Consider the following 15526-nt stretch of genomic DNA (forward strand, 5'->3'; position numbering starts at 1 on the left):
TCGTCTGGTGATGCGAATCCAGCTGCCCGGTACAGTAGGGGTAGAGGGGTAGGCTTCATGCAACCGGTCATTATTCTACATGTTTCATTTAACGCCGTGGTGACTTGTTGAGCGTGTCTAGATCTACCCCAAACGGGACAAGCATATTCCCCTGTTGAGAAATATAAGGCCTCAGCTGTTGACTTTAAGACCTGAGGGTTTGCACCCCACTTGCTCCCTACAAGTTTCCACAGAAGATTGTTTCTCGTAGAGACATTTTGTCTTGTGCTCCGACAGTGGAATTTATACGTAAGTGACCGGTCTAGTATCACTCCAAGATATTTGGGCCTATCAGTATGTTCCAAGCGTTGTCCCTCCCAAGAAGTAGAAGGACACCGTGTATAAATAATTATGTAAATGTTTATATTAGTGAATAGAGAATTGAAGAACCTTTCAAATGAGCTAGCACACGACCCCTATTCTCATTTAAAAAAATTATCGATTAAGTCATCACGCCCAGATGTATGACGTCACTAGTATACCGTATATGCCACAATAGCATAACTTAAAAATAAAAATCGACCTGTTTCGGGATTTTTCCTTAAAGTCGCCGGTTTACGAAATAACGCCCTTTTAACAAATTTGCATGTTGCCAGGACCAAAAGGTGGTCAAACATTTTTTAAACGTTTTTTTTTTTTGTTTTTTTCCTAAAATTATTTTTTTGCATGGAAAAAAGTTTTTTTAGGTTTTTTGGATCATTCCAAACAGAAAAGGTGTTTAGTGACTTTTCTCTAAAAATGATAGTTTTTGACATATAAGCGATTAAAAATTGAAAAATTGCGAAATCGGCCATTTTTAACACTCAAAAACTATGTGAAAAACTGAAAATTTGAATGTTGCCAAGGTAGGTATATATTTTTTAAACATCGAATAATAAAATCCCGAAGAGTTTTTTGCAATACAATTTTCAAAACTCCTTTGTTTTTTAATTGCTAATCAAGCGTGCGCGACACTATTTTCCACTGACAGTATGGTGCAAATGAAAGGAATAAATTCGTTATTTCGTAAACCGGCGACTTTAAGGAAAAATCCCGAAACAGGTCGATTTTTATTTTTAAGTTATGCTATTGTGGCATACGGTATACTAGTGACGTCATACATCTGGGCGTGATGACGTAATCGATGATTTTCTTAAATGAGAATAGGGGTCGTGTGCTAGCTCATTTGAAAGGTTCTTTAATTCTCTATTCAGTAATATAAACATTTACATAATTATTTATACACGGTGTCCTACTTCTTTTTTTGTCAAATAATTTAAGTTAATAAAAATTTTTTGGTCACCCTGTATAAATAATTATGTAAATGTTTATATTACTGAATAGAGAATTGAAGAACCTTTCAAATGAGCTACCACACGACCCCTATTCTCATTTAAAAAAATCATCGATTACGTCATCACGCCCAGACGGATGACGTCACTAGTATACGATACATGCCACAATATCATAACTTAAAAATAAAAATAGACCTGTTTCGGGATTTTTCCTGAAAGTCACCGGTTTATGAAATAACGAATTTATTCCTTTCATTTGCACCACACTGTCGGTGGAAAATAGTGTCGCGCACGCTTAATTAGCAATTAAAAAGCAAAGGAGTTTTGAGTATTGTATTGCAAAAAACTCTTCGGGATTTCATCAATCGATGTTTAAAGAATATCTACTTGCCTTGGCAACATTCAAATTTTCAGTTTTTTACATAGTTTTTGAGGGTTAAAAATGGCCGATTTCGCAATTTTTCAATTTTGAATCGCTTATATGTCAAAAACTATCATTTTTAGAGAAAAGTCACTAAAGACCTTTTCTGTTTGGAATAATCCAGAAAACCTAAAAAAACTTTTTTCCATGCAAAAAAAAAGAATTTTAAGAAAAAAAAAACAAAAAAAAAACATTTAAAAAATTTTTGACCACCTTTTGGTCCTGGCAACATGCAAATTTGTTAAAAGGAGTCCTTTTTGAGTAAGATTGTGCAAAAAATCCGAATTAGAATATTTTTCCTAGCGGGTGCGCAGTGGCTTTCTGGACTAAATATATTTATTCTGTACCAGTAATGTGGTGTAATTACTATTTTTTATTAGCTATGGCAGTTAAAGCTGAAATTAAAGATGAGTTTGTTGAAGATGAATCAAAATATATCAAAAATCAGCCATTCACATCCCTTGACCAGGGAGACCTGAGGACTGAACCAGAAGGTAACTCGGTAAAAATTAGTAATAAACAATGTGTAATTCTTATTTTTTACTAGTTATGGCAGTAAAAACTGAAATTAAGGAAGATGACTCAAGATATATAGAGAATCAGTTATCTACATCCATAGATCTGGGAGTTCTGAAGAGTGAAGCAGATGAGTATAACTCAGGTGAGATAAATATGTAATAAACAATGTAGGGTGAACTTTTTATACAGGGTGTTAGTAAATAAGTATGAACAATTTTAAGGGCTAATTCTACATGAAAAATTAATGCCAATTTGCTCTATAAACATATGTCCGCAAATGCTTAGTTTCGGAGATACGGGGTGTTTAAATTTTTATTTCAAACTGCCAATTTATTTATTGCTCTAAGACCAGTTGAGCTATGAAAATGAAATTTGGTGAGTTTTAGGAGGTAGTTATTACGAGTTTTATGACATACAATTAAGAATTTTGTATTCATCATTGGCGCGCCTACGGGCAATGGTCTGAATTATTTTAAAGAAAAAAAATAGTACGCCACTGAGATATTTCGAATTAGAAATTATTTTTAAATTCCACCTAATTTATGATAAAAAACTTGTCCTGCCTTTTTTTATATGATGCACCGTTTTTATGCAGAAAAATAAAACATCTTGGCGCATATTTTTCATTTCTTAATACATCATCAAGAACTATCCAATATAATAATACTAAACTAGAACAATAACAGAAAATATTACTAATACCATTTCAACTAGGTACAAAGCTGCAAGACATGTTTAAAATGATCTCCTTTACAGGTAACAGAAGAATTTATATTCATCATTGACGCGCGTAGGGGTAGTGGGCTGAATTTTTTGAAGAAAAAAATAGTACGCCACTGAGATATGTCAAACTAAAAATCATTTTTAAATTCCTCGTTCAATTGACGACAAAAAATCTTTCCTGCCTTTTTTTTCATATGCGGCGCCGTTTTTATGCAAAAAATTAAACATCTTAACGTTTACAAAGTATTTGAACTAAGTTTCTATGCATATGGAAACTACCTCAAATACTTGGTAAGCGTTAAGATGTTTTATTTTTTTGTATAAAAACGGTGTCTCGTATGAAAAAAAGGAAAGAAAGATTTTTTGTCGTAAATTGAACGAGGAATTCAAAACTGATTTTTAGTTTGACATATCTCAGTGGCGTACTATTTTTTTCTTCAAAAAATTCAGACCATTACCCGTACGCGCGCCAATGATGAATATAAAATTCTTCTGTTATCTGTAAAGGAGATCATTTTAAACATTTCTTGCAGCTTTGCACCTAGTTGAAATCCTATTAGTAATATTTTCTGTTATTGTTCTAGTTTAGTATTATTAAATTGGATAGTTCTTGATGATGTATTAAGAAATGAAAAATACGCGCCAAGATGTTTTATTTTTCTGTATAAAAACGGTGCATAATATGAAAAAAAGGCAAGAAAGGTTTTTTATCATAAATTAGACGTGAAATTTAAAAATAATTTTTAATTCGAAATATCTCAGTGGCGTACTATTTTTTTCTTTAAAAAAATTCAGACCATTGCCCGTAGGCGCGCCAATGATGAATACAAAATTCTAAATTGTATGTCAAAAAATTCGTAATAACTACCTCCTAAAACTCACCAAATGTCATTTTCATAGCTCAACTGGTCTTAGAGCAATAAATAAATTGGCAGTTTGAAATAAAAATTTCAACACCCCGTATCTCCGAAACTAAGCATTTGCGGACATATGTTTATAGAGCAAACTGGTATTAATTTTTCATGTAGAATTATCCCTTAAAATTTTTCATACTTATTTACTAACACCCTGTATAGCTTTAATTTAATATATACTTGATTTTAAATACATTCCATAGACTTATCCTGTCCGATTTTTTCTGTATTGTTTCTGCTATTCTATTCTTCAGGGTCTTCTTTTTTATATGAAGATCTCTATTTGGTGATATGGTGAGAATAGTAAATTCAATCCTGCAGATAGTTCCTCCTTATGGTTGGAAGGGTTTTGTACAGGCGACAGCGAGGTATCCATTTTTCTTCTCTTATTACTTCTACGTTTCACCCTAATCCATTCTGTTTCTTTTACTAACTCCTCTTCGTCTTTATGATATTCAACTTCTATGTTTGTTTTTTACCAAGAGGAGTGATTCAAATTTACCGCGCCGTAATGCTTGTTTCTAATTGGTCCAACCGCAGGCAAGTTTACTCAACTGTTATTAAATTTTGCCACTAATGACATTTAAGAAATTTTGGCACTTCTGTCATTTTATAGGTTAATTAAGTATATCAGCGATTTTTTGTGTTTTCTGCATTATTCCTTTAATTTTTAGATTTTTAGTGTACTTTTATATAAAAATAGTTGTTTTTAGAACTCTTTAGCGATGTGTTAGTATAATATAATATGTATGGATTATCATCAAAAGCTGATATGATCAACGAAAAAAGAAGATGAATTTGGTGGCTTTTCTAGTAACTTTCTTGGGTGTGAATCTGTCTTTTTAATTTACTCCTCTTGGTTAAAAAATCAACTATGGAGTATTTTTGATGTTTCTCCGCGTTTTCCACTCAATTCATCGTAATGGATTTTTAAATTCTTTAACTGCCCTTGTCTATTATTTATTTTAATAAGTAATTGCTGCTTATCATTCTCAGCTTTTTGCCATTGTGTATACAATAGCTGTTCGTTTTTGTGACCTTGTATAGTTCCTCCTGAAATAATGCTTGGCTTGTTTGGATTACTTGCGCAAATTGTCAAATTGAATACAACCGATACACAACACACGCTGGCGCCACGGGCGACTCGTGCATTTATATTTCTAGTGCAGCGCATATTGAACCCAGACGTGGACAGTGGCCAAAATGTAGCAATGTTGATTATAGGTATTTCCAAGTATTCGTTACTAATCGTTACCTTTGTATAACGTAATAATTTACATTATTCGTTACTTTGAATATATATTTGAGTACCAGTAATCATGTTTTTTTTTTATTTAATAAAACTCCAACAGGAATCTTATGATTATTGCTATTTGATCAATCAATGATCAATAAGCAAGTTTTAGTTCTAACTACAAAATATTACAAAAAACATATCTAAGGACATATTCAGAAATAATCCTTAGGCTCTAATACATAATAGTACTACTAGCTTATAAGTGAAGCATCTTAAACATTTTTAAATCAGAAGTTGCTTGTACCAACAGATTTTCATCAAAGCCGAATTTCTTCTGTTGATTTTTGTACACATTGAAACATACTTGATATGTTTCAGCATTTACATACATTCGAATCTTCTTTATAGCCCGATCAAAGAACAATCTGACCCCCAAAAAAATAAAGGAAGGATGAAAATTTGGGAATAAATAGTTGAAATTGTCTATTATTATATAAGAAAAAGTTTACAATTTTACATCCCCTCCATTTAAAAAAATGGAGGGGAATACCCCCTTCTCGGGGGTGAAAAATATACATTCAAAATAAGTCTGGAATTGGATAAAATGACTAATTCTAAGCAACTTTTGTTCTATAGAGTTTTTCCAATAAGTCAATACTTTTCGAGTTATTTGCGAGTGAATTATGTTCATTTTTAAGAAAGAAAACATGTTTTGGACGGTTTTTCGAAAATAACTCAAAAAGTATTTTATCGAAAAAAATATTAGCAAAAATATAGCTTATAAAAAAGTAAAAAAAGAAATGGTGTATGCATGAAGTCTGTTGACCTAGTAGAAACAGAGTTGTAGCTAGTGAGAAGTAGTCAAACTTCAAATCAAATATTTCAACGATTTAGAGGTTTATTTTTGTTTAAAAAAAAAGAATGTGTGTGTACTTTGTACGCACGTAAGAAGTTATACTTCTATTATATGATTATATGATTATAAACGAAATTAATATACTTTTTATTTATATTTTATTTAAATATAAAACTAATTTATACTTACTACTTCTCAAACATTTTTATTAAAACAGTGCCAAAAATTAAAATGATAAAAGAATAAAACACACACAAACACATTAAAAATGCCACAAATGATTTCTGAACATTAATTGTCGGAAATTTTTTTAACTAAATACGTATTTTCTGAAAATAAAATTATATAATAAATATACTTACAATCATAAAATGTATAAAAAACATAAAAAAATAAAAGTTTCTATTGGGATTTGAACCAACTTACCAGCGCGGCTGGTACTGGGGTTGTATTGGGGTTCACTCGCATTAAACGCTTCGCCACGGAGACAGTGTGTCATTATGTGCGAAGATCGACTAACTAAACGGATTAAACTTTTGACATTTTTGCATTATGTAAATTAAATTATTTTGATTTTGAATTGAAATGATTTAGAATTGAAAAAATACAACAAAACATAGAGTAAGAAAACGACATATTAGGTGAATATTGATAGAAATTTTGATGGTAATCGAATTATGTAAATAAAAGTATTACATACTATGTATTTTGGTAGGTTCAAATGATAGTTCAAATGATATTACATACTATGTATTTTGGTAGGTACCTATGATACATTTACAATTATTACGTACCTGTTTCTTTAAAAACTATTTAAAAATCACTACAATTATAAACTTTTTTGTTTTGCCATATTGGATAATTTTTGTCATGTCATTTGAACATCCAATCAGAACAAAGTTGTAATGCGACTGTGCCGGGATCAAAGGTTTTAATCCTATTAAAATTCACCCTCATATCGCGCGTAAAGAAGTATAACTTCAAAAAAACTTCTAACATTAAAAGTACCTAAGTGAGTTACGCTCAAAATATTGTTGGTCCCTTTTTTTATTTTGGTAAAAAAATCGCGCAAATCATCCCCTAATTAGCATCACAAATAAAATTAATCGTTAGCGCTTCACAAATTACTTTGCTTTATTATTCTTTATATTATATGATCTATAAGTTTCATTGGTTCAAAGTGCCCCTTTTTGAAAAACAACATTTATAAAACAACATTTTTTAACTTAAAAATTATATTAGTATGTAATACCAAAAATCTCAAAGAGTAATAAAACGTACGTTTTGCTTTTCTGAATATTTTGGATTTTTTGTTTTTCTGGTAGACAAAAATTGGTTATGCTATGGCTGTTCAAAATTTGAATAAACTCGTGATTAGTGACTCGTTCAAGACATTTTAACTACAGCCTTTTCAAAAATAAGCACTTTGGAACAGATGAAACTTACAGATCATATAAAGAATATATAAACAAAGTAACTTGTGAAGCGGTAACGATTAATTTTATTTGGGATGATAATTAGTGGTGATTTTCGCGAATATTTTTACCAAAAAATAACAGGGACCAACAATATTTTGAGGGTAACTCACTTTTAATGTTAGAAGTTTTTTTTAAACAAAAATAAACCTTTTTTTAAACACTTTAAAAATGTTGTACTAATGAGTTATTTCCGAAAAGTGCTCCGTTTTTTGGTTATTTCAAGTTGAAATATTCGATTTAAAATTCGACGAAGAAGAACCTACTTCTCACTAGCTACAACTCTGCTTCTACTGGGTCAGCAGAATCCATGCATACCTTTTTTTTTCACTTTTAATAAGCTATAATTTTGCTTAAAATATCTTTTTTTATATAAACTACTTTTTGAGTTATTTGCGAAGAACCGTCTAAAACATGTTTTTTTTTCTTAAAAATGAACATATTCATTTAGGGAATGTAGAATTGTAAACTTTTTCTTATACAGTGGACTCTCTCTCTATAACGAACACCGGTATTACGAGCAGGGCCGCCGAGGGCGATGAGCGGGCCCCGGCAAGAAGTGACGAACGGGCCCCCGGCAAAAAGTGAAGAGCGAAAAAAATTATTCAACTTTTATAGAAATAAAATTATCAATAGTAAAAATATGTAATAAGAAACATTTCAAATATAAATTTTATTAAATTTTGATTATATTTATAATAGTGAAAATATTTATAATACAGGTGCTTTTCGAGTATTCTGATTGAAAAAGATGTCTATAACTTTCGAAAAATCGCATGATTTTCATTCCAAATCATTCTCACTGCACAAAGTTGATAGGCGAGTTAACCAATCCTGTTTCATTGTAGATATCACAGCCTTTATGTTGGAAAGAAAACTATATAAAGGATCTTTTCGCTTCTGCGACTGTTGCGACGGCAATGTGCAAAATATACAGCGTGTCTACTTGAGTTGGAAACATATGGGAAACTTTTTTATTATTAATTTTACGAAAAAAAGTTATTCTTTATAAAAAGTTCTGCATGCCCCAAAACCTAAGATTCAATTATCAGATATCAAATTTTCTCAATATTATACGAGGTATGTCAAAAAATATGAATTTCGGCTAAGGGTAAAGTACCTTTTCCGCAAATCGCCAGGAAATTTTGACATTCCTGTCAAAATTTCTTGAAGAAAAAGTCAGGACTTCCTTACTGTAAGGAAATGTCATTTCCTTACTGTAAGGAAATGATATTTCCGTACAGTTGTTAGTGTTCTACATAAATGATAGAAAACACATTGCTATTAAAACCTTGTAAATTACCTTAATCATTAAATTTTCTTTATCTGGAGCTTCCTGGATAAATTTTTCAATTTCTTCCTTCGTTAAAATCTTAGATTTCTTTGCCCTATAACCTTGAGCTTGCCGTTTCAATAAAGAACGAAGTTTTGAGTATGTAGATATATCTACATTGTGTTTAAGTGCAAGGGTTGACTTCAGCATTGAATAATTGGCCCATAATGTTGAAGATTTAATCTTTAAACAAAGGTCTAGGAAGTATGCCATTACAACATTTTCTGAGAAAGAACTCGTATTTTTACTCATGCGATAATCCATAAAACGTCTGTATGCATTTTCGTACTTTTCTCTTGATTTCTTTGGCAATAATTCTAATGAAGCAGTATTCACTGCCTCAACCAGCTCTGGAGGAGTCCCAGGAATGGAAATTTCATCATCACTTATCATTTTACTTTCGAGAACACCAGCAATTAAATTTATAAGCGTCAAGTTTGACAATTCAACCTCAATACGTTTCCATAGTAACCCAAGTAATTTTATTAGGAATTTCAAAGCACCATTTATTTGGGAATAAAATTATCGCGTTTTTTTTTTAAATCAATCAATATCTGTCGAATTTTAAACGATTTGCGGAAAAATAGTATGTTTACCTCGTAGGAAAAGCCACATTCCTGGACTCTGTGTTGCTAAGTCTCGGCTTGCGCCTCGACTTAGCAATCTTCACAGTCGTCCAGGAATGTTAAGCTTTTCCTACCCGGTAAACAATGTACTATTATTTCTCTCAATATCGAAAATTCTTATGATAAAAAGTTGTTTGGAATTAAAAACTAAGATGAAATATGCAATTACATGCTTCTTATTGAAAAAAAAAATATTTTTCTCAAATTTATGGATACCCAACATCGTTTTTAATTATTACATATTATAGCACCTTTATATTTCACAGTATTTCAATTAGAAGGATGTAATTGCATATTGACACATAGTTTTTAATTCTAAACAACTTTTTTAATAACCGTTTTCAATATTGTGAAAAATAAAGGTACTTTACTCTTGAGTGAAATTCATATTTTTTGACATAACTCGTATAAAATTAATAAAATGTCATATCTGTTGGTTGAATCTTCGGTCTTAGGACATACAGAGATTTTTATAAAGAATACCTTTTTTTCGTAAAAGTAATAATAAAAGAGTTATCGTATGTGTAATGAATAAAAACGAAGTTAGTATCAATAAATTTGAGAAAAATTTGGAAAATATTTTTTTCCAATTAGAAGCATGTAATTACATATTTGAGCTTGGTTTTTATTTCCAAACAACTTTTCATAATAAGAATTTTCGATAATGAGAGAAATAAAGGTACTTTACCCTTAGCCGAAATTCATATTTTTTGACATACCTCGAATAATATTGAGAAAATTTGATATCTGATAATTGAATCTTAGGTTTTGGGGCATGCAGAACTTTTTATAAAGAATAACTTTTTTTCGTAAAATTAATAATAAAAAAGTTTCCCATATGTTTCCAACTCAAGTAGACACGCTGTATATGCGCAATAACGACGTTAGGAAATAATGAATCTAATTTGAGATGTTTAATTTTATTAAGTAAATCTATTAGAGAAATTGCAGGGAAATATTCAAGGAAGGCGCAGCAAAAATGTCCTGACAGAGAAATCTCAGATAATGGTTTGGATCCAGATCAACTGAATTCTTTCGGGCCGTAGTGTCAAAAGTTAGAATAGCAATGATGATTGCCAATCTTTGTCGCGGAAATGGCAGGTAAAGAAGAAGATTTGAGAAAGTTGAGATTTACCAATATTATCCTTGTATATCGCTCTCAAATGAAAAATTTCATCTATCAATTCTTCAGACGTCTTCTTTATAAAACTCGCGCAATATATCAATTTTTTTCTTCATATTCTCGTCATCGTCATCTCGGAATGTCCACAAAATGTTAAATAGCGAATGAATTTCATTTGCTGCATTAAATATTCTGGTTAAATTGCTTATTATTTGACAATATTAAATAGTTCACAGCGAAATATTGCGTCGGGCTCGAAATTATCAGTCGCATCACTACTAGGCCCAGGCAATCATCAAAAAATCTCACAGGCTTCTTGCGCCGCTTTTCTTTATTTGAAGTAAATTCTGGATTTATTCCGTAATTATTGCTGGTAACTAATTTAGATTCGTCAACAATGGAATACCTGATCCCTTTAGATTCTGACCCTTTATATTCTTCAATCAATTTTTGATTTTTTTTAAATTCTTCTGGAAGCCCTGATATATTTTTAATCTCCATATCCATAGTTATCTGACTGCACTGCAGCATTTGACTTCTGTGATTTATTGCTGTTAAAATTTTACACCAAATTAACTAAAGGTTATGTTAAATATAGCCGAGGATTAATTAAACGTATTATGGACATAAAGTGAAGAGCAAAAAAACGGAAAAAATTACGTCTTTGGTCTGGTCGACGCCGGGTCCCTTAGATCGCCGGGCCCCGGTAAAATGTACCGGCTGTACCGCCCTCGGCGGCCCTGATTACGAGGTTTCGCTTATAACGAGGTACGCTAGATGTCCCATCAAATTCCTGTTGAACTATAACACCTCTATAACGAGGCATAATTGGTTATAACGAGGAAAAATGAATACGAAGAATACAGTAAAACCTCCGTTAACCGAAATAATTGGGGGGGGGGGGCGTTTCGGATAACAAGAATTTCGATTAAAAATAACATTGTTTTTTGTATTCGTCTTGTATGAAGTTACGTAGTATTGGAGATATATAGCTGCAAAACATCGTTTTCAAAGGAAAATACAACAGAAAATAGAAGATTTCTTAAAAAAACACTCGTAAACATGTTCATTTTCCTTAATTTTTGCTATTGCTTTTTTTAAATTTACTTTTTATTGACGAAATTATTGAAACTGTCAGCCATTTCGGTTAAACGATGTTTCGGTTAAAAAGGTTTCGGTTAACGAGAGTTTTACTGTACGTGTTTTTACCTGTTTTTAACTGTTTTTAGCGAAGTAATGGCTATAAATAAATACCCTAACTGCTTGTATATCTATAGATTATTTCTATTCTATTCTATTCTAGAAATTTCCAACATCTCTGTTATTATCGAGGCCAGTGGTGTAATAAACACCGCCTGCAATAAACTTTTTTGTGTTTATCTATCGACCGATATTGAATACATATTGTAGGAAAGTTACAATTTAGGATGGTACGAAGTTTCATTGTTCAGGTCGACCATCGACACCTAATAAACTACGTACGTAAGAGGCATCAAAACATTTCAATATTATTGTTTTCTGATATAACGAGATCCGCTTATAACGAGGTAATTAGTCCGCCATTTCAATTCTCGTTATAGAAGGAGTCTACTGTATAATAATCTATTATTGTCTATATATAATTTCAACTACATATTCCCAAATTTTCATCCTTCCTTTATTTTTTTGAGGTTTTCGTAAAATTGTGTGTTCCCTGATCGGGCTATCACGGGTAATACTAGTTTTTTTTCAGCAATTACACAGTACTATTTAAAATAATTCAATATATAGCTCTGCAGCTCTGAAGAAGTAAAAATGAAGTGAAGTTCGACAAGATTGTATATTGCCACCACTGTTTAATCATTACGCTGAAACAATCTTAAATGAAGTGTTGGAAAACGCAAAAGAGGGCATAATCATTAATGGCTTGCTTATGAACAATCTCAGACACGCAGATGATACCTTGTTAATGACAGGATCAATTGAACATCTTCAAGCGTTATTGAACCGAATGGTGGCGATCTGTGCGATATATGGACCCAAACTCATCGCAAGAAATACATCGCAAAGTTTATGGTTATTAGTAAACAGGCAACCATAAATAATAATAACTATAACGTAACAATTGGTAATGACTCAATTGAACACGTAAGTTATCATGTATATCTGTGTACTCATATTAATGAAAGCTGGAACGCTAGTACAGGAATTAAAAGTAGAATTGCCAAAGCAAGAACAAGTTTTATGAAATAAAAAAAAATTCTTTGCAGTCATGATCTCAATTTGGAACATCGCATAAGAATGGTTCAATGTTATACAGTATGTCCCTGTGAATTGGAACCAGGAACCATATGGAAAACTTTTTTATTATTAATTTTACGAATTCACATTTTATGAATATTATACGAGGTATGTCAAAAACACGAATTTCGCTCAAGAGTAAAGTAGCTTTATTGTTCACATTATTAAAAAAATTTTATTATCGAAAGTTGTTTGAAATTAAGAACTATATTCTAATATGCAATTACATCCTTCTATTGAAAAAAGATTTCTTAAATTATGGATAACCAACATTATTTTCAGGCATTTCAATTATAAAAGCTCTTCTATTATTAATTTTACAAAAAAAGTTATTCTTTATAAAATGTTCTGCATGGTCTAAAACCTACAATACAACATCAAATTTTATCTATTTTATACGAGGTATGTCAAAAAATACGAATTTCGCTCAAGAGTAAATAAAATACCTTTATTTTTCACAATATCGAAAATTTTGATTATGACAAGTTGTTTAGAATTAAAAACTAAGTTCCAATTTGTAATTACATCCTTCTAGTTGAAATATTCTGAACTATAAAGGTACTTTACTCTTGATCGAATAATCTTTTTTGACATACTTCGTATAAAATTGATAAAATCTGATATAAGGTGGTTGTATATTAGGTTTTAGACCATACAGAACTTTTTCTGAAGAATAACTTTTTCGTAAAATTAATATAGTCCGTTCGCTAAACTCAGACACAACTGGCTAGTTATTTTAGTAATTTTGCCAATTTTGGGAAAATTGGCCAAAAACAAAAATAATACCTACTAAAATCACTAGCCAGTTGTGTCTGAGTTTAGCGAACCGACTATAAAAGAGTTATCATAATTGAAATAAATGAAAATAATGTTGGTTATCCATAATTTAAGAAAAATTTAAAAAAATGCTTTTTTCAATTAGAAGGATGTATGTGCATATTAGAATATTATAGTTATTAATTCTAAACCACTTTTCATAATAACAATTTTCAATATTGTGAATAATAAAGCTACTTTACTCTAGAGCGAAATTCATATTTTTTGACATAATTTCTCGTATAATATTCATAAAATTTGATATCTGATAGTTGAATCTTAGGTTTTAGATCATGCAGAACTTTGTATGAAGAATAACTTTTTTTTCGTAAAATTAATAATAAAAAAGTTTTCCATATGGTTACAACTTACAGGGACATGCTGTATATTCCCAGTACTACTTTACGCGGTTAAAGTATGGACTTTTTACTACTGAAGATCAACTGTGTAGAACGAGTCACAAACGAAAGGGTTTTGCAACGTTTGAATAAAACTTGTGAAGTAGTGAATGAACACGGTTAAAAGGCGTAAATTGGAATACTTTGGTCATATAATGCGTCACCCAGAAAAATATGACATACTTCACCTTGTCATGCAAGGTAAAGTAATGGGAAAGAGAAGTGTGGGCCGCCGTACAACTTTTTGGCTTAAAAACCTACGCCAATGGTTTGGGAAAATTAGCACTGAACTATTTCGTGCGGCTGTAAATAAGACAATAATTGTTAATCTGCTGGGCAACATGAGAGCCAACGATCGACAAGCAGTCTCGACACCTTAAGAAGAAAAAGATTCAAAATAATTAAATTACAGCAAACAATACTCTACACTCTACTGATAAACTGCTTCCCAACTAAAACTATTATCTTACTAAAACGTCATCCGGTCGGCTGTCTAGGGATCAAACGTCGCCGTATTTAAAGCGTGCTGCAATATACACACAACGCAAAAGTCTAAGGATATTTTAATAATTTGACAATACCAATGACAGAAATTTCATGACCATATAAATTTGCTTGTACTATAATTGTTGATACAGACCATATTGGGACCGTGCAAGTTCGGAAAAGCGACAGCTGGTTTCATAGCTCGGCAACTTTTTTCGCACTTTTAATTATAGCGACCAATCATATTGGTCCTGGTTACTGGATAATTGTCAAGGCCATAGTAAAAAAAATAATAAGAAGAAAAAATAAGATTTAGGTTATGCTATTCAAACGTAAACAATTGTATGTAGTAAATAAAATTAGTTATTAAAATGCAGTACTGCAAGTAAAATACAATTAATTAAATTTTCCTTTATAATAATTGCATATCATATCAATATTGTGGAGGAATATATAATTTTTGTCCTTCAATGACAGTAGTTATGAAATGTACGTCAATTTGACAATTTCAATTGACAATATGAATTATTTAAGAAAGTTGCAATATTTCTCCGCTATTCGCGCACGATCGTTTCGCGTATCTCTTCCAAGTACTTGCACACCGCGAATAAAGACACTCACTTCTTATCAAAAAAAAAAAATTGTAAAATTGATAGCAATACGTGTTTTATAATGTTTTTATAAGGGACAAAAAAATAGACATTTTTATGTTTTGTTTATTTTTAATTTTAGTCACTTTATACCATTCTTGTTTAATAGGTGAGTTAAAGATATTGTCTTTTTACCATGCAACGACAACATTTAACGTTGGACGAGATGAATAGAGCCGTGGGCCTCCTTCAAGCTGGTATGCGACAAACTCAAGTTGCTGACCAGCTGGGTGTCTCCCAAAGCGTCGTAAGTCGTTTGTGGCGTAGGTTTAGAGACACTGGGAGTCCAGCCGAGCAACATCCAGGACGTGGTCGCTTTACAACCGTCGCTCAAGACCGATATTTAATTTTAAATG

The 15526-nt window shown here is 31.3% G+C and overlaps 1 protein-coding gene across 23 annotated transcripts in view; it reads left to right on the forward strand.

Annotated features, from left to right (window-relative positions):
- LOC126892106 (zinc finger protein 208-like) overlaps positions 1 to 15526 on the forward strand; it is a 168163-nt gene that overhangs the window by 67718 nt on the left and 84919 nt on the right. For 12 of the 23 annotated variants that reach the window (XM_050661550.1, XM_050661549.1, XM_050661552.1 and 9 more), the window contains 2 exons: positions 2115 to 2228; positions 2282 to 2395. The exons of 7 other annotated variants lie outside the window; for them this stretch is intronic. In XM_050661550.1, the coding sequence (XP_050517507.1) occupies positions 2115 to 2228; positions 2282 to 2395 (228 nt within the window). The remainder of the gene's footprint in view (positions 1 to 2114; positions 2229 to 2281; positions 2396 to 15526) is intronic. 4 more of the 23 variants (XM_050661556.1, XM_050661557.1, XM_050661560.1 and 1 more) reach the window with 3 other exon arrangements.

This window comes from Diabrotica virgifera, chromosome 9 (genome assembly GCF_917563875.1).
Source record: "Diabrotica virgifera virgifera chromosome 9, PGI_DIABVI_V3a".
Lineage (NCBI taxonomy): Eukaryota > Metazoa > Arthropoda > Insecta > Coleoptera > Chrysomelidae > Diabrotica > Diabrotica virgifera.